Source organism: Pleurodeles waltl, chromosome 4_2 (assembly GCF_031143425.1).
Source record: "Pleurodeles waltl isolate 20211129_DDA chromosome 4_2, aPleWal1.hap1.20221129, whole genome shotgun sequence".
Taxonomy (NCBI): Eukaryota; Metazoa; Chordata; class Amphibia; order Caudata; family Salamandridae; genus Pleurodeles; species Pleurodeles waltl.
The window spans coordinates 512,649,145-512,672,639 of record NC_090443.1 but is presented as its reverse complement, the minus strand read 5'-3'; the positions used below and the strand labels follow the sequence as shown (position 1 = coordinate 512,672,639).

At 44.1% G+C, this 23,495-nt stretch overlaps 1 protein-coding gene across 1 annotated transcript in view; it reads left to right on the top strand.

The window, feature by feature from the left end:
- HMCN1 (hemicentin 1) overlaps positions 1-23,495 on the top strand; it is a 1,093,576-nt gene that overhangs the window by 856,322 nt on the left and 213,759 nt on the right. Inside the window, exons 74-77 of the mRNA XM_069232006.1 lie at positions 4,068-4,195; positions 5,338-5,494; positions 17,841-17,962; positions 20,118-20,282. Of these exons, the coding sequence (XP_069088107.1) occupies positions 4,068-4,195; positions 5,338-5,494; positions 17,841-17,962; positions 20,118-20,282 (572 nt within the window). The remainder of the gene's footprint in view (positions 1-4,067; positions 4,196-5,337; positions 5,495-17,840; positions 17,963-20,117; positions 20,283-23,495) is intronic.

The window sequence follows — 23,495 nt, the reverse complement described above, 5'->3', positions numbered from 1 at the left end:
TCTGCATGTGCTAAGTGAGGGGTCCCTGAGGGTAGCACAATACAGTACATGCTGCAGCCCTTGGGGAACCTCCTCGGTATCCATGCCCTAGGTACTAGGGGTATCATTTACTAGGAACTTAAAGGGGGCAAAGGTATTGGGGAACAATTGCACAATTTTAGGGAAAGAAATCTGGCACTGGGGGCTTGTTTAGCAGGAATCCAGTGCACTTTCAGTCAAAACTGCATCAATTACCAGGCAAAACGTGGGGGTGACCATGTCAAAAAGAGGCATTTTCCTACAATTAGTCCCTAGTATATGGTACCCAGGGCACCCAGGGCACTCCTGGCATGTAAGGTAGAGTCCCCACAAGGCTGCAGCACCAGCTGTGCCACCCTATGTGTGACAATGTGAAAACATTGCCCCCAGCCTGCCACTGCAGACCAGAAAGGCAGTGTCACACTGCCAGTTTGACTTTGCCATTACCATTGAAGGCAAAGCCACCCTAGCTCTTAACAATATATATGTCTCCGCTAAGGAAGGCCCATAGAACCTGTGAGGGGGGTGCATTTTGTTAATTAAGTCATACGTTGTTGATATGTTTTAACAGCAACACTTCCAAATTGTCATTTTGCTGTGAATAAAGTCAGTAGCCCATTAGCTAACATAGGGTACCAGGTTGGCATCCCAACCTGGCTAACTTCTGAATGGAACTACCAAACTGAGTTGTGTAAATCATCAAATTAATCATGGTATTAAACCCAACCTGATGCCCAGGTCGAAGCTAATACCACTACTAAAGGTAAGCAATATTTAGAAAGTTGCCACTATGTCCTCCAGTCTGCCCAGCGGCCTCACAGAGAGACATGTGTACAACTCTCCAGCACAGGAACAAAGGCAGCTGCAATGGAGGCAGGTGTCACCTTCTTCCCCAGGATGGCCACTCAAGGTGTTAGACCAAAAGGCGTGATTCAAAGATGAAGTTGCATTTGCGAGGAAAGTAGCACTAACAACCTTAAGCAGTATGTTTTTTCTTCCTGCAGACAAACTAGACACAGGGTCAAGGAGGGAAAACTTGCCCCCAAACCATTCTACTGTGGGGGAGTAGCCCTCAGGTAGCCACACCTTGAGGGTGGGCTACCAGGCTGCTAACAACCGTGGAAGGGTTGTGTCATCTTGAAAGGGGCAGGATAGCCAGATGCCACACATCACATAAAGTTTATCACTAGGTAGGACGAGACACAGCAGCCCATTGGCTAGTGACCAAATGGCCTCAGGTCACTTTCCTAGGATAAACGTGGCACCCCTTACACTCTGACCCTCAGATCATGGTGGAATAAGAGAGAGGACTGAAGAAGGACTGCACAGCTGCCCTTGAACTTGTACAAAGAAAGGTTGCATGCTTGGAAGGACTGCACCTGTTGCATATTGGGCTAGCAAAGTTTGGACTCTTCCTATGGCTCGGGGAAAAGTTGATTCCCAACATCTAACAACTGCAGTGATTCCAAGGAGCAGTTAACTGATCTCCTGGAACCAGCTCCAGGGACACAAGCCGCTACCAGCCGCTGAGAGCCCTAGAGGACAAATCTGAGATAACCAAAAGTTGCACTCAAGTTTGGCTGACCAAGGAGTTCTATCCAAATCTGGATTCAAAGCACCCAAGGGACAGTAGCCCCCACTTAAGGATTTTTGCCCCAACCACAGTGCAGAAGGACCAGTCGCCCATCTTTGGATGGTCTGCTACTGCAACATTGAGGACTTTGAGGGACCCCTATCTCTGTGGTCAAGTTTGCCCCACTTCACCCGTGGACCGAGAAGTTCCCACAAAAACACCTCTGTCGACCGCACCACAACCGGAGCATCCTTTGAGCATCTTTTGCTTGTATCCCTCATCATCAGGACCACTCCATTGCCGTCTATGGCGGTTGTTGTGTATAGTTTGGATTCTGCTTCAAAAATGCTCTGGTGGCCCGGTTGCAGCCCAAAGCGTCCCCCCTGGCAACCTAGCTCTAGATGTCCTGCCAGAATTAGTTATCCAACCAGAGCCGGAGCAGCCAAACTGTTTCAAACTTTTCAAAGGTTTCCAAAGTTTTTCTTGACCAATGCTTGTTTCTGGTTATATTTGAAAGTAACAGTATCTTCTAAAATCTGTATCTCCGGAACCCTCTGGTGGATTTTATTCATCAAGAAAAAAATATAATCTATGTTTATAAATTAGTATCTTCATTCTTTAGTGTGCCTTTCATTTCTTATTTCATTGTTTGGTGCTGGTTAATGCTTTATAGATTGTTTCTCTGCTAAGCCTTACTGCGCGTAGCCACAGCTGCCCAGGGTTGAGCATGAGATTAAGTAAACGCACATGACTGGACCCAAGATGGCATTTAAGAGTGTACTGCATGATAAGGCCCCAGAGCCATATCATATAGTACACCCAGATCATCAGAACTAGGTTATAACCTGGGTAATCCTAAAGTTGCCAGTTTGTTGATTGCAATGATGCACAATGGGATGATGCTACCATAAATATGTAGCCACATATAACAATCATTGGCAAAGCCAGTAGGCTTCGCCTATGAGAGTTTTGTAGCCATGCTATACAGCAGTGTGGATGCTTTGTAGTGTGGCTAAAACTAATTTTAAAAAGTAAACATTTTCAACAAAAGCATTACGACGCAGTCATGGCTAAGGCACTTTAAAAAAAAAAATGCATTTGCTCTGAATGAATCACAGACTTTTTTACTGTTATTTTTAGCCAAATTGCATAGCAATCACACTGCTATCAAGCAAGGCTACATATCATTGCCATAGCTGGCAATGTCCATGCTGTACAGCATGAATAAAATGCAATGGCAGAACCAGTAGCCTCAAATGGGGGACCTACTGGCTTTGTCAATGCTTGTTAGGCCTCTGTACAACACCCTTCTAATTCTGCACAAGTCAGTAAATCTCCACGTGTTAAAAAAACTTGACATTTGGCAAAAATCTTACCACATAAAGAAGCAATTACACCTTTGTCTATTCCTTAGTGAAAATACATTTGGAAGCCGATAACATCTCTGGTTACAATAAAAGTAGATAACATCTGTTGTTACAATAAACATCTATTTCAAAGGAGAAAAGGGCTTCTTTGAAGAGCATGTGGCACAGTGAAACATAACTGCAAATGGCAAGAGTTTCACAAAGGAGGACAGGGAAGAAGAAAAAATAAAAAGTAGTATGTCAATCTTACCATGATCAACTGAAAGACCAATCAAGCTAAAGCAATTAGTACTTGGTCCATGCTCCAGTTGAAAGAAAAGGAAGTGAAGTCAGCATGCGCTGGCCAATTAGAAGGCAGCAAATAAGAGTGACAGTGAAGCCAACAATGGGTGGGCTGCAAAACCCTTGTTGTTAACAATATCTCCTAGCATGCGAGAGCGCATGCTGTGCATGCGCTGTTGCAGGCTAGACCTAAAAAGAAATGGTGGCATTTAATACATGTAAACAGTTTCCATGCAGTCCCTACAGTGTTTCATTCTCTCTAGAATGGTAACTTTGCTTTGCAACTTGTGCTTGAATGGAATTATCTTGTCTTATGAGACTCCAGTGACCAGTGCTTCAATTAAGCCATTTTAGTCAATGCTTTGCAAACAGATATGTAGCTGACTGACTCAGCTGCCCTCCAGTTTGGCACGTTACCCAATTGTTGACATCCATTTATTTTCACTGTAATGAAAGTTATTGGGAGTTCCCAAAAAATAAAATGATTTCTAAATTATTGGATGATAAATTGTATTGCTACAAAGGTGATCTACTTTGCTGCTTGTGAATTTTTATATTTTGTCCAACTGATGTTAATGAATATATCTTGTTCTGGTAGGCCTATACCTTTTTCCTTTAGGGGCCTATGTCTACAACAGTTATCTTCAGAGTCCAGGTATTATCATCTATCCTTTAAAGGAATAGTATCTATAAATCTTATACATCCTTCAAGGATGTACAATTTGGGCATTTTAACTACATTTTGTATTCTATGTGCTAGTGACAGGAGTTGTCTTTAGGTGTCCGATTGACTACACCAGCCTGAACCTATTTGCATTTCATTTTAGGTATTTAATAGCAGGTGACGGCTCCCTGTACATTCACATGGCTCATGTCACAGACACTGGTCGATACCTCTGCATGGCCACAAACGAAGCTGGAAGCGAACGCCGGAGAATTGATCTGCATGTGCATGGTGAGCACTCTACTACTATCATAAGCAGACACTGGAAAAACCTCCTGTAGCTATGGTCACACAAAGTAACTGTTTTTGAGATAATACTATTATAACAAATAAAAAAATGTTAATATATTAAAATTTGGACACTTACATTCCTTTGATATTGCATATTGGGAATGTGTATGTATACAAAAGTAGATAAACGCTTCAGTGGGCATGTGTATGTAATATAGCCTTATCAAAGGAAAAACAGCACACCTATACAGCTTTGTACAGTATTTACCAGGTGTTGTATTACCTTCCCAGTTTTAATTTGGCACCTGAGAATGATTTATAACTTGTACATACGTGTTCATGGAAAATTGCATAGGTTTGAGATCTGAATTACGTAAACTACAAGTGCTTTCCAAAAGGGCTGACTGAGATTTCAAATAAAAAAAGAACAGCACACACACATTCAGACTTCCCAAAAACTTGCGTTTTTCAGTGACCGCTTAAAAGGGACATGAAAATTGGATGATAAACAGTAAACACAGTAGATTTCATTTAAGTTGCTAGGTTGTCATCATTACTACTTGAAAGTGTTTCTGCCAATGCCTAAGACTTGGGTTTCTCACAATCATGCAGTGAGCATCATAGTCGAAATACAATAGGTGTTAATGGTACGCTTTTTCAGTTCAAGGGCTGTATCCAATGTGTTCTTTTATTGTTATCTGTTTAAGGAAGTGCATACATCAGTTAGTAACACCACACATTTTTTTACAACTATCGTACACCACAAATGAGCCAATAAGTTTCTTATGCTTCTGAGAATAGTTGCTCTATTGATACCTCAACAAAGGTACTCGTTCTGACATATTTGTTGACTACAGAATAAAGCTTTGGCTCCCCAAGGGACCAGATCAGATTGTATCCTTCTAATGTTGAACAACTTAGTATTCTGAAATTCAGCAGCACAAATAACCGTCAATCACAGCACTGCAAAACATATCAAGCAGTCTATTAAACAAGTTGCTACTAAAATTTTTATTATAATTTGTTTTGTACTATCCCATCCTTGTTGTTTTGGCTTTCGTAGAAAAGAGAACTCAGATGTTGTTATAAACTTACTTCATGTTCAGGATATTTGTTAATTTCAATGGCTTTTATTTCCCCAGTCCCACCATCCATTGCTCCTGGACCATCTAACATTACAGTAACAGTGAACGTCCAAGCCACTCTGCCCTGTGAGACCACGGGCATCCCAAAGCCGGAAGTCAGCTGGGCGAGGAATGGCCGACTGTTCAACACAGATCAGGATCAGAATTTGTACAGGTCATAAAAATATCAATGTTAAGGATATTTACAATATACCAACATTACTGTGTTTTATACAAATGCTAGAATTATCTATGCATGTGAAAGCACACTAGGACTTCATTGGGGTTCACAAGGTACAACCTACCAAAGAATGGGTTCTGATAATGTAGAAGAGGATATGACGTACTGTAGGTGAGATGTGAGGGGAAAGTGAATAGCATGTATAGATACCTACATAAAAAACTGAAGCTAAGCTCAAGAGGCACAGCATCAATCATAAAAATTTTCTCCTTGTACTCAAGACCAGCTAGCCCATTCTTTACAAAATCAACAATATTCAGAATCAACATTTTCATAATCCTGTCTTGATTATTAAAATACATTCCTATGAGGATCAGGTTAGATCCTCGTTTGTGTCAACATTCATTTTACTGTCATTGCAGGGTTAATGCATCAAAAGCAACTGGCCCATTCCCAATCTCACTAAGGGCAGATTTACTAACATTTCACACAACACAGTACAGCAAGGCTATTTGCTGTGCAGTGTTAAGTTGCGTGAAAGGAAGACATCAGAAATGCGCCATATTTACAAAGATACAATGCTTTTCTATTTCTTCCTGGTGCTGGTGCACTGTGTGCAGCCTAGTGCCAACGCAGGCACCTTTGCACCATGGTGCAAGGGTACCTGCATTATGAGTAGGATTGTTTTTTTGGAGGAAGGGACACCTTCCAGGACAAAAATAATCCTTAAAGACATTTTCCTTTTTCTATGTGTGATGCAGAATGCATCACACATAGAAAAAAGAAGTAACAAGGGGAAATACGTTGTTATTATTCTTGTTACTCCAGGGTCGGGAAGGCATACCATTTTGATGCATTCCCAGGTTTACAGCTCTTTGTAAACCTGGGAATGCACCAATGGGTTGATACATGAAAAAACCCACACTCCACCCATGGAACACCTCCCTGTCGCAAGGTAACTCAAGGCAGCGAAATGCACTGCCTTGTCTTACAGCGGATTTACTAAACCATGTAGAGCCACACATTGTTTGCTTTTGCATGGCTTTGTAAATCCCAGTTAAGGGATTGCATTGCCTTGTGTTGTCTTGCGTGACACATGGGTAATGTAAGCCCTCTTAGTAAATCTGGCACTAAGAATATACAGTACAGTAAAAAAAAAAAAATAGGGCAGCGGCTTCTAAGGTGAAGTAAGACAACAGCACTCGGTCACCATCTAGTGGTGTAAAAAAATAACAAATTAGCCAACAGAAAAAATACCATTTATCAGTAGGTGGGGTGTACTCTAGTAGACAAAATGCAATTATGCCCAAAGCACTGAAAACCATTACCCTGGTTCTGTCAGTAATATTACAGCTGTAAATTGTGGCAGAAATAACCTCTTTCCACTCCTACTTACTTAGAAACTGTACATCATCCACTTCCTCTTCCTCAAGCCAGATTGGTCCATCAACAATTTGCTGATTCTCTGAGACTTGATTGGCTTCATTGTTGTGGAAATTATTGGGCCCAATTTGAGTTATTTTGAAAAGATAGTTGTAGGAAAATGGCTCCTTGTTGCAGTTACCCCCCAATTTTTGCCTGATATTGATGCTGACTTGACTGAGAAGTGTGCTGGGACCCTACTAACTAGGCCCCTGCACCAGTGTTCTTTCACTAAAAATGTACAGTCGTTTCCACAATTGGCACACCCCTGGCACACAGATAAGTCCCTTGTAAAGGTACCAGTGGTACCAAGGGCTCTGTGACCAGGGAAGGTCCCTAAGGGCTACAGCATGTGTTGTGCCACCCTAAGGGACCCCTCACCTAACACAGGCACACTGCCATTGCAGGTTGTGTGTGTTGGTGGGAAGAAAAAGGCAAAGTCGACATGGCATCCCCCTCAGGATGCCATGCACACAAAATACTGCCTATGGTATAGGTAAGTCACCCCTCTAGCAGGCCTTACAGCCCTAAGGCAGGGTGCACTATACCACAGGAGAGGGCATAGCTGCATGAGCAGCATGCCCCTACAGTGTCTAAGTCCATTCTTAGACATTGCAAGTACAGTGTGGCCATATTAAATATATGGTCTGGGAGTTTGTCAAAACGAACTCCACAGCTCCATAATGGCTACACTAGATACTGGGAAGCTTGGTATCAAACTTCTCAGAATAATAAACCCACACTGATGCCAGTGTTGGATTTATTACAAAATGCACACAGAGGGCATCTTAGAAGATGCCCCCTGTAATTTACCCAATCCTTCCGTGCAGGACTGACTGGTCAGTGCCAGCCTGCCTCTGAGACGAGTTTCTGCCCCCCTCGGATGAGAGCCTTTGTGCTCCCTGAGGATAGAAACAAAGCCTGCACTGGGTGGAGGTGTTTCTCACCTCCCCCTGCAGGAACTGTAACACCTGGCGGTGAGGCTCAAAGGCTCATGCCTTTTGTTACAGCACCCCAGGGCATCTCAGCTAGTGGAGATGCCCACCCCTACGGCCACTGACCCCACTTTTGGCAGCAAGGCTGGAGGAGATAATGAAAAAAACAAGGAGGAGACAACCACCAGTCAGGATAGCCCCTAAGGTGCCCTGAGCTGAGGTGAACCCTGCCTTTAGAAATCCTCCATCTTGCGATTGGAGGATTCCCCCAATAAGATTAGGGATGTGCCCCCTCCCCTCAGGGAGGAGGCACAAAGAGGGTGTAGCCACCCTCCAGGACAGTAGCCATTGCCTATTGTCCTCCTGACCTAAACACACCCCTAAATTCAGTATTTAGGGGCACCCCAGAACCCAGGAAATCAGATTCCTGCAATCTGGAACAAGAAGAAGGACTGCTGACCTGAAAGCCCTGCAGAGACGACGGAGACGACAACTGCTTTGGCCCCAGCCCTACCGGCCTGTCTCCTGACTCAAAGAAAACTGCAACAGCAATGCATCCAACAGGGACCAGTGACCTCTGAAGCCTCAGAGGACTGCCCTGAACCAAAGGACCAAGAAACTCCCATGAGCAGTGGCTCTGCTCAACAACAGCAACATCTTTGCAACAAAGAAGCAACTTCTAAAGGACTCACTCTTCCCGCCGGAAGCGTGAGACTTCACCCTCTGCACCCGACGCCCCTGGCTCGAGCGCCAAAGAACCAACATCACAGGGAGGCAACCGAGTAGCCCGAGACAACCCCCCTGGACCCCAACAGCGACGCATGCAGAGAGAATCCAGAGGCTCCCCCTGACCGTGACTGCCTGTAACCAGGAACCCGACGCCTGGACCAAGCACTGCACCCGCAGCCCCCAGGACCAGAAGGAACCGAAACTCAGTGCAGGAGTGACCTTCAGGTGACCCTCTGCCTAGCCCAGTCGGTGGTTGGCCCGAGAAGCCCCCCTGTGCCTAGCCTGCACCGCTAGAGTGACCCCCGGGTCCCTCCATTGTTTTCAATTACAAACCCAACGTCTGCTTTACACACTGCACCCGGCCGCCCCTGTGCTGCTGAGGGTGTGTTTTGAGCGCCTACTTGTGTCCCCCCAGGGCTCTACAAAACCCCTCTGGTCTGCCCTCCGAAGATGCAGGTACTTAACTGTAGGCAGACCGGAACCGGAGCATCCCTGTTTTTCATAAGCACCTATGTGTTTTGGGCACCTCTTTGACCTCTGCACCTGACCGGCCCTGAGCTGCTGGTGTGGTAACTTTGGGGTTGTCTTGAACCCCCGACAGTGGGCTGCCTATGCCCAGGAACTTAGACTTGTAAGGGTCTTACTTACCTGACAAACTAACCATTACTTACATCCCCCAGGAACTGTTGATTTTTGCACTGTGTCCACTTTTAAAATAGTTTATTGCCATTTTTACTAAAACTGTGTATGCTATTGCTCTAATTCAAAGTTCCTAATTTACCTGTGTGGAGTACCTTGCATTTTATGTATTTACTTCAAATCTTGAACTTGTGGTTCTAATAATACACTAAGAAAATATATTTTATTTTGCTATATAAAAGCTATTGGCCTGGAGTCAAGTCTTGGAGTGTGTGTTCCTCATTTATTGCCTGTGTGTGTACAACAAATGCTTAACACCACCTTCTGATAAGCCTACTGCTCGACCACACTACCACAAAATAGAGCATTCAAATTATCTAATTTTGCCACTATCTTACCTCTAAGGGGAACCTTGGACTCTGTGCACACTATCTCTTACTTTGAGATGAGATAGTATATACAGAGCCAACTTCCTACATTGGTGGTTCAGCTGTGAGATCTAAGACTTTGCATTTGCTGGACTACTCAACCAATACCTGATCACATGACTAAATTCCCAAAAAATCATTAGAAACTGCTTTTTGAAATTTGAGCTATTTTTCAAAAAATTTAAAAGTCCTGCTAGGGTCTTGTGTAAGTCCCTGTTAGCATTTCTTTCAGAGTTTAAAAGTTTGTAAAAGTTTGGATTTTAGTTCTAGGAGTAGTTTTTAGATTCTTAAAAAGTAATCCCAACTTTTAGAGAAATAATGTCTAGCACAGATGAGATGGTGGTGGAACTCAACCTCACCCCTTACCTGTATCTAGGGATGTCAGAGTTAAGGACTCTCTGTAAGCTAAAAAGTATAAAGACTGGGTTTAACCCTACCAAAGTAAAGCTCCAGGAGCATTTGGCAGAGTTTGCAAAGGACAACCCCTCTGAGGATAATCCTGCAGATAGGGAAGTTAGTGACCAGGGGGATGATTCCTTCCCTCCTGTCCTAACTAGGGAAAACAGGGTCTCTCAAACCCTGATTCCACAAATAACAGTCAGAGAGACTGGTTCTTCCAGAGGGGAGACCAGTAACTCTGGAAACATTGAGGACAGCCTCAATGAAGATAACCTCCTGTTAGCCAGGACGGGCAAAAGATTGGCTTCGGAGAGACAGCTCCTAGCCATAGAGAGGGAAAGAAAAGAGATGGGTTTAGCTCCCATCTATGGTGGCAGCAACATAACTAGCGCCAGAGAAGATACTGACATCCTAAAAATCCCCAAAGAATTGTAACAAAATATGAAGATGGTGATGACATCACCAAATAGTTCACAGCTTTCGAGAGGGCTTGTGCAACCAGAAAAATAAACAGATCTCACTGGGGTGCTCTCCTTTGGGAAATGTTCACTGGAAAGTGTAGAGATAGACTCCTCACACTCTCTGGTAAAAATGCAGAATCCTATGACCTCATGAAGGCTACCCTGATTGAGGGCTTTGGATTCTCAACTGAGGACTACAGGATTAGGTTCAGGGGGGATAAAGAATCCTCAAGCCAGACCTGGGTTGATTTTGTAGATTACTCAGTGAATACACTGGATGGTTGGGTAACTGGAAATGAAGTGCATGACTATAATGGGCTTTATAATTTGTTTATGAAAGAACACATTTTAAGTAACTGTTTCAATGAAAAGTTGCATCAATATCTGGTAGACCAAGGTCCAATTTCTCTCCAAGAATTGGGAAAGAAGACAAACCACTGGGTCAAGACTAGGGTAACCAAAACATCCAATGGGGGTGACCAAGAGAAAGGGGTTACAAAGCCTCCCCAGGAGAAAGTGGGTGACACTAGAAACAAAGAAAAGGAGTCCTCTGTAGGCCTTCAAAAACCAGACCAGGTGAGTGGGCCCCAAGACACAACCCAAAACAAAGGTGGGTGCCAGGGTAAGAACTGGGATGCCACCAAGGGATGGTGCCAAAACTGTAGGAAGACAGGGCACCACACCAAGGACACTTCTTGTCCCAAAAACAAACCCCCTAGCAAAATCCCAGGGGTGACCAGTGTAGCCATTGGAGATGACTCCTCAGATGAGGTCTTCATAGCCTTCAACTGGAAAAAGGGCCCAACAGGTGAGTTGGAGATTCCCGAGGGGAGTAAACACTTTCACCACCTACTGGTGAATGGAAACCCAGCCATTGCCCTGAGAGACACGTGTGCCAATCACACTATTGTGCATGACTGGCTGGTGTTCTCAAACAAGTACATCCCAGGTGAGACTGCCAGAGTAAGAGTTAGCCCTGACAGGGTCACTGACAGGCCTGTGGCTTTTGTGCCCATCGAAGTGGGTGGGACTTTTAGCTGGAGAAGGGTGGTAGTCAGTACAGACCTCCCCATTGATTGTCTCCTTGGAAATGACTACCCAGAGGTTAGTCAGAGCCCAAGAGAGGTGCTGCCCCTGCAGTTACTACAAGTAGGCCCCAGAAGAAAAAGGAAAGAAAACAGTGTAGGAAAGGTGGACAACCTTTAGCCAAGGTTCCAGCAAGCCAAGGAGATTCTGCCCCAGTAGGGGAGAACTCCAAAAGTGGCACTGGTAAAGTCCAACCTGACCCACAAGAAGTCCTGGCTAGTCAGGCAACTGTTAAACCTGAGTGGGTGGCTCCTCACTTAACAGAAGAAAGAGTGGAAGAAGGGTGTTTACTACAAGATGTAGTCACCCCCCACTCTTACACAGCAGACCGGCACCCTGAACCCAAAGGAGCCCGTAACTTAGCCCCTTCCCTTGTAGGTAAGAGCTAAAGGTGTGGTTCTGGGCACTGACAGATGTCAGTGGCCTGTGCTGGGTAGTAGCTTTTATGGCTGCACTATCCTTGGCATGGTGGTCTGACCCCATGCCAAATAGCAAGTTAGGCCCCATGACCCTGTTGGACATGGTGGGGTTACTCCAGCTCTGGGTAACCTCTTTGGGTAAGCTAGGGGTGACCCTGGCTAAGATAAGATTAGCAGAGGTGGATACCTCTATCCCCAAAATAGAGAGAATGGGTGAAGACATTAAAAACTCAGACAAGAGGCAATTCAGACTAGGTCCTATCACTATGGAAGTGGGTCAGTTCCCCAGAGGAAATGACGGGAACAAGAGGATGTAAGACAGAGTAGGCCCTGCAACAAACCAGCCTGTCTTCCCTCCTCTTCCTCGCCTGACAGACTAGGAAGATTCTCCCAGCCTTGGCTGAGCCTCCTGGCCTGTGGGCTGGTGGGGGGGGGGGCTTGTGTAGGAAAATGGCTCCCTGTTGTAGTGACCCCCACCTTTTGCCTGATATTGATGCTGACTTGACTGAGACGTGTGCTGGGACCCTGCTAACCAGGCGCAAGCACCAGTTTTTTTTCACTAAAAATGTACCATTGTTTCCACAATTGGCACACCCCTGGCACACAGATAAGACCCTTGTAAAAGGTACTAGTGGTACCAAGGGCCCTGTGACCAGGGAAGGTCCCTAAGGGCTGCAGCATGTGTTGTGCCACCCTGAGGGACCCCTCACCTAACACAGGCACACTGCCATTGCAGATTGTGTGGTGGTGGGGAGAAAAAGTCAAGGTCGACATGGCATCCCCCTCAGGATGCCATGCACACAAAATACTGCCTGTGGTATAGGTAAGTCATCCCTCTAGCAGGCCTTACAGCCCTAAGGCAGGGTGCACTATACCATAGGTGAGGGCATAGCTACATGAGCAATATGCCCCTACAGTGTCTAAGTCATTTCTTAGACACTGTAAGTACAGTGTGGCCATATTAAGTATATTGTCTGGGAGTTTGTCAAAACGAACTCCCCAGCTCCATAATGGCTACACTGGATACTGGGATGTTTGGTATCAAACTTCTCAGAATAGTAAACCCACACTGATGGAAGTGTTGGATTTTTTACAAAATGCACATAGAGGGCATCTTAGAAGATCCCCCTGCAATTTACCCAATCCTTCAGTGCAGGACTGACTGGCCAGTGCCAGCCTGCCACTGAGACGAGTTTCTGCCCCCCTGGGGTGACAGCCTTTGTGTTCTCTAAGGACAGAAACAAAGCCTGCACTGGGTGGAGGTGCTTCTCACCTCCCCCTGCAGGAACTGTAACACCTGGCAGTGAGCCTCAAAGGCTCATGCCTTTTGTTACAGCATCCCAGGGTATCCCAGCTAGTGGAGATGCCTGCCACTCCGGCCACTGCCCCCCGTTTTGCAAAAAGAACAGATGATGGACGGAATGCAGAGCAAATCAAACATTCACCCCCAGTCACAAAGATCTGGGTTTAATCCATTGTTTTTTTGCTCACCATGCCACCCCAGTTTGGACCCAGCCATATGCAAATCAGTCTTGACCCTGTTCCTCATGGGAACAGTCCAGCCGAACTGCCAAGCCAGGTCCTCCCTGGACCAGAAACAAGCATCCTAGGACCGGTTTCAGGGTATCACCCTTTATCAGCTAGACTAGCTTGAATCCAGTGGCGCAGTGAGCACGGGACCCACGTCTGGGCATACCCTTCCCAATTAGGGCAACAAATGCAAAAACAACAGATGATAGACGGAATGCAGAGCAAATCAAACATTTACCCCCAGTTACAGATCTGGGTTTAATCCATCAGTTTTTTTGCTTGCCATGTCATTCCAGTTTGGACCCAGCCATATGCAGTCTTTCTAGCTGGATCGGGGACCTCTGTTGAGGGCGGCCACCCCATCTTGCTATCTGTGTAATCAGTGCCCCCCAACCAAGGCAAGGGAAATGAGAGAGGGGGCACACAAGTCTCTGACTACATTGAGGAACCCTCCCTGGGTCTCTCACGTGTCAAGGAATCAATAGGTAGCTGTCCGCATACATGCTGGGTGGCTGCTCACTTCAGCGGCATCCTCACAAGCTGCTCACCTCCTTTGTAGCATGTGCGGAACCCTCCAGGGTTTGGAGACATGTAACCCAGCACTCCTGCCAGACCTAGCCAGCTCCTAGGTCGGTGGGGTTGGGGTGGTCTGACCTTCTAGGCACCAGTCTCTGACAGCAGTGTCCTGGGATGTGTCGAAGGGCAGAGGTGCTCCTCTTCCTGCTTTGGCTGGGTCGCAGCAGTGAATACACAAAAGTAGGTGCCTGCTTGAGCACTGATTAGAGCACGCCTCGACCGTGCTCAGAATCTGAGGCTGCACCGTCCGTGGGGCTACAGAGGGCAGAGTGCTCTCCACACACTCTCTTGATATACAGGGGGAAAGCTCACCACTGTGACCCTGAAGTGGAGATCTGAAGCACCCTCACAGCACCATGAAAAAAGGGCTTCACTCCATGCTAAGTATTAGGAAATAGGGGGAAAGGTGGGCACACTACCCAGCCCCTGGAGAACAACTGTGGAACGCTGGCAGAGGACAAGCAGCAAGCCAGCACACCAGGGTCTCTGCAGGCAAAGTGGCAGTCCTTCTTGTGACTCAGCAGGCCACAGATCAGCACAACAACAAGTCTATCCAGTGGCAGTTCCCTGTAGCTTAGCAGTCCCCTCCAGCAGCATTGGGTCTATGCAGTGTCTAAAAATATGAGACTACAACCCCTGTACATATACTCAAAATTTCTTTGATCTCAAGAGGCACTTCAAAGAAACTTCAGAAGTGCACAACAACCCCTTCCAACCTCAGCCCTGGCTCCATACATCAGTAGTGGGTAAACGAGCCCCTTGTGTGAATGAAGGACACAGACTATACAAATGTAATTGCACCCCGCCTCCCACTCTCCCTGCACAGGAAGACCATTCAGTATGCAGATATAATCCTATTACACCTCCACCCTCACTAAGTGATGGCTGTCTGGAAAGTAAGCAAAAAGCCCAGCTGTCACTCTACCCCAGACGTGAATTTGAGTCAGGCTGCAAAGCACAAGAGTCATAAGCACAGAGAAATGCCCACTTTCTAAAAGTGTCATTTCTACAATGGTAATGAAGAATCTACCTACACCAGGGTTTCTCACTAACATACCAAACATGCCCAAGCTACTCCTCATAAATCAAAAAATACCACTTAGACATATGTTAATGGCATTGCTAATGCACACCTGTGAGAGGAGCAGCCCACACAGCAGTGAGAAACCAAACCGGCTGTTTGCCACTAGCAGGACATGCCACACAATGAAGACACATGTCCTACTTCTTACCTATACAGCACCCTGCTACCTAGGGCCTACCTTAAGAGTGGCCTGTATGTAGTAAAAGGGGAGTTCTAGGCCTGGCAAGTAATGTTGATGCTAAGCCAATGTGGCAGAAAGACTACTTCTGTGAGTGGCACAAGCTGGGCAGCAGGCCTACTAGTAGCATTTAATTTACAGGCCCTGTGTACAAAGGATACCACTGTCCAATATATTTGCACATAATTTAAATGTGCCAATCCGGTGTAAGTCAATCAGACCACTTTTAGAGGGGAGAGCACATGCACTGTAGCACTGATCAGCAGTGATAAAGTACACAGAGTCCTAGAACCAACAAGAAGAGGGTCAGAAAAACAGGAGGAGGATGATAAAAAGTTTGGGGATGACCCTGCAAAAAGGGCCAGTTCTAACACAGCTAGTCAATGTTTGTATTTTCCCTTTTAAATTGGAGGGCACCAGTGTTCTACTGTTGCTCTAAGCTCAACCCTTATTTTGTTGGGCATAATTTGCAATGCTTCTAGATTGTATTTATGGCTGGGCATATTTTTTGTGATGTGAGCATGCATCTAGCTGCAAAATATTTTAAAAAAAGGAGAATTCTGGTAAAAGCTAAAACGTACTATTTAACAGTTATGTCAACTTGTGTACTAAATGAAAGATGATGATTTGCTGAGTAAGTGAGAATATAGCATTAACTAGATGAATATATTATGTGACCCAAGTGAAAGCATGAATTTGTAGAGGAGGATATTTTGTGCTGCTTGAGGCAACTGTATGCCCAATACCAGAGTATAGGACCTACTAATAACTGCAACAGACAATATATGATGTACTGGATACAATACCTGTGTATTAGAGGATTTTAAACTATCCAACAGAGAGTCATAACTTAATGTGTTTATACTGGCATGTTATTGCAGCTTTGTACATCCCTGACAAAGATTTCCTTTTAAGAAAAAAATCACATTTTCTAGCAAATGTGTACATTCCCACAGCTGTTACTTTTTGCCTGGTTTTAGGGTGAGTACTCTTGATGAATGTAACATATATAATCCACTAACTCAGAAGGAGGGCTTTTAAACACAATGTCAAATTTCTTTAACATGGTATATGTTTGAAGCATCTGACGCAGATGAACAGTCAAGAGATTAATATATTTTTCTTAAGGGCTCTGAGTCCCTACTTGCTCCCAGTCACTGAAACAATATTGGTTCAAAAGAAATTTGACTTTCCTGCAAGGCTGTTCATGGTGCCTTGCCACGTTACATACAAGGCAAGCCAGAATCTAGACACCTTCCTCACTTGAGATATTCTAGTGATTATCACTAAATGCAGAAGGGTGAAAAAGGGGGTAGACCTTTTATGTGCTGGTCCTTTATTTGTGTGTGTGGATGTGGATGTACAGGTGTTTGTAGAGGCAGTTTCTAGCCCCACTCTGCCTAGAAACTGTACAACTCACACACTAAGAGCGTCATTACAAGTTCCCATGTAATTTCAATGGAGCATTAAAGAGTTCCCAGCAACACTAGAATTAGGATATCCACAGGAACACTTCATATTCAGTGTTTCACATGAAGATTGTAGCTGCTCAAAACAAGCAAACGCTCTTAGTGAAACTCTAAGAAGAAATGAGAATTACCAGAACTGAGTGTATGAATTGGGTGCTTTATTCCTGATTCGACCAGCAGTTCTTCACTTCTAGGGGGGCCCTCAGGGCAGTGTTTAATGTATAAAAAAAATACATGCTGGTCCCTTCCCAGAAGGCCACTGCAGCTTGCACCACCCACTACGCCTGCCAGCGCTGAGAAATGGCAGTATCAACATAACTAATAACCATGACACTGCTACAAGAGTGACAATTCAGACTATTCCAGGCCACCCAAATCTATAAGAATGGCACCGGCAGCAGGTATTATTCATTTACTCTTGAATGTATATTGAAGAATTAAACATTCTTGTTGTGCTCATCTCAGACTTAGACAGTGTCGCCAAGTGGTGGACTGCCATTAGTGCCGTTATTGGGAATTAAGTTCCAGTGCACAGAACTGAAAACCACAACCTCAAATTAAGTCCTGACTCAGGATCCCCTTGGAATCCCTTCACATCCCCCTAAGGAGGGCACTTGTAATGAGGCTATAGGTCCCAGAGAGTCTTTCAGAAATCAATCGGTAATCTAGACTTGGCATTAGTCAATTTATCAGTCTGATTCTCATGCATTTAAGAGCTCACTGTCAATAATGGGATCACATGAACAGCATGGTAGTTTTTTAAGCATTTGGCGCACTTAAAGATACTACCATGTGTGTAATAGTAAATTTATTTAAAGTTACATTTGTGTTGAGGTCCTAGCCAACTGCAAAAATTTAGCACTTTCTGCTCTGCCTTGAATATTTTATGACCATTTTGCGGCACAGTATATAGGACCTACATGAGCATTTTTTGTTAAATAAGACACTGTAGTACTGCCTCAATAGTAATTATTCTTTTATTTAGGCTTCTGTCCTCTGGATCTTTGGTGATCATCTCACCCACTGTAGAGGACACTGGGGTTTATGACTGTGTGGTAGTAAATGAAGCAGGAGAAGATCAAAGATCTATTGACCTAACTGTTCAAGGTAAGTCAAAGTGTGAAGTTGACTAACTCTGTAAAGGCGATGGTTATTATGGATATCTCATGTCACACATACATTTGTATGTTCATCTGAAGCCTTTTTCGAAGCCATATAACCATAATAAAATTTCCATCCTTCCAATACTTACTTGAGCGAAAATAGACTTATTTGTTATGTCGGGATGCTAATCCCTACGAACACCAAAAGCAAAAAACGTACGTAAATGATGTATAGGCACATGTGTAGCAAAGGAAATTTGTCTTAAATGGTAAATCATACAACCTTAAGAGATTTAGGGGTCTCTTAAGTGAACAGAGCAGTTTTTACCATACACACATCATCAGCCAATGAGCTCAGATACTTGAGACAAAATAATGGATTAGTTTGCTTCCTTTAGAGCTCACAAGACATTCACAGGACAAAACAGCTGCACTTTCCTTAACTTTTTCAGAAGGAGTATTACAGAATTTTGTTACATGGTGGAGCTCTTCAATTGATTGGAAGGGCATCCCTTTCATGATGGGAGACAAACATCCTCTCATCTATCCTCCTTACAACCCCATGACCAGTGGTGGATTGGGAGCTTAAATAGTTCTGGAAATTACTGCGATATCATCCCCACATTGCGCCATGTCAGTGAAATAAATGAGCAAGGCTGAATTTCTCATTGGTAGTTTGGGTGAGGTTTGCCCTTCAGAAGTTTCCTCTTTTTGGAACAATTCTATCCTGCAGCCTGCTGGGTGTTCCCTGTGCCCTTTGTTGCCAGTCGACCACTGCTAGTTATACATTTCTCTAGCTTGGTTGTGGATAGATTGGTAACATATGGGTTAACTCACACTTCTTAGTCCTCTGCCTCATATGTTGTTACAGTTCCAAAGTGTGAGAGACGCAGGGACACAAAGATAGAGAGAGGAGAATGATGGAGAGTGTGCGTGACTGTGTGTGTGTCTGTCTTTCTGTTTGAACTTGTAAAACAACATCAAACATTTCAACTGCAAGTAACCCTTATGGATCTGAATGTATCCAAAAGGATGCAATTCTTAGCAGCTGCCCATACAAAGTTCTGGTACCAATGGTGGCCTCTTTCCCAGCTGTCAAACAGTCTGCCTCATCTGGACATCCACTCACCAAGTTCTTGCTTTTAGGAAAGTTATTTGAAAAGAACACAGGCCCCTGCAGCCCTTCTCCTGGGACTAATAACACATCAAGGGCACTACACAGCTGAAGATGCCCTGGATGATTGGACCTTTCAAAATATCGATTGCCCCCCTCCACAGCCTAGAAGGAAGAGTGTAGCTCTGCACACCCTGCATTATGGTATCCTCTTGTAGCTAGTTTTCTGCCCCCTGCATTGTCATTACTGGGTGCACATGGTGTGTTCTGATATGAAAGAAACACATTGCGAGAATCCCTTGAGTATTTATTTCCTACGGACTATAGTCAAAATGTGAATATCTGAGAAAGAGGGCACAAACAGGGATACGTGCTGCCACCTGCATTCACCTGTCCTTGGGTAAACACCAGTTTAGCTTTCTGGTCAGAATCATATTCTCCTAAAGCGCCTGACACTGAACTTCCACACACAGTAGTCACAATGTACCCTCAGCGTTAAAATAAGTGTATAGTAGGGGCATTATAGGTTTCAAGTTAGCAACACAGAGTGCTAGTTAAGAAACATCTAGGGCAAATGTTAATATTTTAACTTTTAGTAAATTAAACAACATGCTATTCCAAGTCCAATCTTTAGGATAGCAGAATTATACAATATGAGAATCTGTAAGAGATGCAAGCTGTAAAATGACTGTTGCAGGTACATAACTTGTTTCCTTTTCATCAAAATTCAATTTTCCAACCCCCCTCACTTCTAATGGTGTTTTCCATTTTGGATGCTGTGAACGGAATGCAGGAATAAAAATTCTAATAACATGCCTGTTCAATGATATTCATTTCTTTTCCTGATCATAGTTATTGTGATTCAGTAACATGCCAGTTTGACATAGAAATTACTTGAGTGTCACTTGGCTCATGTTATGAGTGCATTGCGGTAGTACAAAAGGCTTAGTACAGATTGAAGAAGTTTGCTTTGAATGCTATTACACTGATATATCGGCATAAAGCCACAGACTTCTTTACTGATCTAATTTAAACTTTATTTCAGTGCCTCCTTCCATAGCTGATGAAGTGACAGACCTTTTAGTTACCAAGATGTCTCCTGTAGTAATTACGTGCAATGCTGTTGGAGTGCCAACACCTTTGATACACTGGACAAAGAATGGGCTCAAGCTCCTTCCAATAGGACAAGGCTACAGAATCCTTTCAACAGGTACGTGCATTGTTATCAAAACCTGCACATCTGTGAGAATGTAAATTGATTGCCAGTGTTGCAACACCCCAAGGGTATTGCTATTACTAGTGTAGCAAGTGCAGTGGTGCCTGGGCCCAGAGACGATAGGGACCCACTGCATCCCAGCTATAACAGTCTCAGGCAGATCCTTGCCCTTAGCATGCATTAGGGACTTGGCACCTTGTCTATTCTACTTAGGGCTGCAGTTGCCTTTTTGCCATAGGCACATTGCTTTCTGGCTGTCCACTCCTTACGATGACATTCTTTGGTTTGCTATGGCTACCATAGGCAAGGATGTTGAAATATTGAGTAGAATTCTAAGCACTCATATCCTTCAGGTCAGTATCAGGTTCACGAAATGGTGCAAAGAATTTTACTTGCAAACTTCATGAAAGGTTTTCAAAACTTCACCAACTAAAGCGCCTATGTGTTGCAAAAATGGGGTTTGTTGGATTCAGATCTTGAAACAAAAAATTGTCTCACATAACTTTCTTTTACAAATTAAGGTTTTGTGCATGAATATGTGTTTGATTTGAATAGTACTCTACAGGATCACTACCTGCTCCCCAGGATTTGTTCATAAACAAGAAACCTATTTTTTAAACACAACAATAGTTAAGGAGCAAGAACTGATTAAAAAATATATAGGTTTCCCATTTGGCAAAGTAAATATATGGTCCAAAGTCCATGGTCCTTGCAGGCCACATCCAGGTGTATGTAGGCAATTAAATAGTGACATGCCAAATCAATATTCACTAGGCAGTCATTTGTGACATTTTGCTACTGCATATTTTGTGATGCAACGTTTAGGTGCATAGGTTGAATTGCAGAATCAAAGATAAATCAAAACTTGTGACCACTATGTGCGACTGGTCTCTTTATACATCACTCTCTAGCTCACTTAGGGCCTAATAAACAAAGGTAAATTTACACTTCTGTGTATGTCTGTGCAGTCGTTTTATGTACAGAGTTCTCTGCCCCGAATGCAGAGTCTCAGCATACTATTAACTTGTAGTTTGTGAATATTCAAAAAAAAAAAAAACCTTAGGTGTAAGTTTCCCTTTGTGAATAATGTTGTTTCACCCCGTTATTTAAAATACTGTCATGCAACTCTCAATGGCCTTTCTGTCAGGAAGCCGAAGAGTGTATTGAAATTTGACTCAGGATCCAAATACTAATTTGTCCCTGTGTCTGGGGATTAGTGGGCAAGGTGGTGTCAAAGATTTACAAAGTGAGGTAAGGTTTGCAAGTGTCATTGCAAGGGAAAAGTCAACACATATTTATAAAGGTGACTTTTAAAGTGTACTCCGCGCAGCTTCATTACTAACTGAATAAGATGAATAATTTACAGGCTTCTTGAGAAGACATCACAAATGGGAATCACTAGAGACATAGGCAGAAAAGAAGAGAAACAATGGGCCAGATTTAAAAGAAACTGGTGCAGTGTGATGCTGCGCCAAAATCAACAGTGCTGTGCTGTGCGAGTTTTGAAACGCAGGGCTGCACCGTATTCACAAGAGTACAGCACAGCCCTGAGTTCCCCTCTATGCCAGCGCTAAATTAAGCTGCCTGCGCCAACGCAGGATTCTTAGCAACATAGGGCAAGGGTGTCTCAGTTGAGGGGAGTGAATGATCATGTGCAGGAAGGTATCCTTTTTTGCACATAAATAATCAGCAATGGCAATTTGACACTTCTATGTGTGCTGCAGAATGCGCCAAACCTTTGTGCACTTAAACAATAATCCATGGCATTTTGCTTCTTCTATGTGTGCTGCAGAATGCAGAAAGAGCAAAAACGAGGAGGAATAAAAGCATTCCTCCTTGTTTTGCCATGCTAATGCCACCCCTGGGGTGGCGCTAGTTTTTTGCGCTTACACAGATTTAGGATTTCTCATAAATCTGGGCAGCATCAAAAACAATGGGTGTTGCAATGGAACGCCAACTGCAACACCCATTGCACGCCCCTCTGACTCAGAAAACTGCATCAGAACGGCCCATATTTACAAGGAGGCATAACGCCACAAAAATTGGTGGTGCATCTCCTTGCAAATATGGAGCAGTGAAACGCGCCACTGGAGATTCACTGAAAGTGACGCTCCAGTGGTGCTAGGGCCCTGTAAAGCTGGCCCAATGTTTTCCAGTATGTCTGTGGATATAAGAGAGAGAGATACTGCAAGACAAGAAACGGAGAACGAGCAACAGGTAGGTCAGGGAAAGGGAGGAATGAAGCAAAAGAGAAAGAGAGACTGCAAAATTGGGACATCGATAGTACAGGAGACGAACAGACAAAGATATAAAAAGTAAGATGAAGAGTAAGACAGATCGAGATAAACAGAAAGGCAAAGAGACCACCTGAGACAGGGAGATGGTGTGTCCAGTTTTGTGTGAGAGGGAGACAGAGAGTGAAAGATCTAGTGAGAGAGAGTGATAAATGGAAAGAGCTACAGGGACACAGAAAGCAAAAACAAGAACAGGTAGCAAGACATACAAAGGAAGTACACAGGAAAAGAGAGAGGGTGAAGGCAGAAAAATACACATCTAGGAAGCCTAAGGGCAATGTTATGAATAATATTTTTGTAGTAGATGCACATTCTCTGCATACTCCTGCCATGTAGTGTTGGGCTTAGATGTTTGCAAGTTTTTTTTTCAAAGAAGACTTTTGAGTCATTGGAGGCACTGTGACTTAGCCATTAGTGAGCAATGCGAATGAGCAGCGACTCCATGTTAGACTGTTTTTCCCACCATTGTGTTTGGACGTATACCGGCAGGGCTCAAAGACTTGCCTTATCCTCTACATTTCTTCAAGCCTGCAGAGTGAACTTCAACACCCAGAGTAGGAAGAAACCTTTGTCATCCCCATTTTTCTTTTAAAGATACTATCCAAAGACCAATGCCCACCGATCCAGTACCTGAATGCCAATGCCATTATGACCTCTCTAGAGCTGCGTGCCCTTTATCAGTGACAACTTTCACACCCGAAAAAGCACACCTGGTAATGGAACAGACACCCTTATCATACTGCCCTTGGGCAATACCACCACAAGGTTTGTAACCTATGCCTCTCACTCGACAATGTCTTCCCTCACCTTTGGGTCAAAGAAAACTCAGTGCTACTGTGAGAAAGTAGCCTCTTTCTAGCCTTGTTACCCCCACTTTAGGCCTGTTTGTGAGTGTATGTCAGGGTGTTTTCAC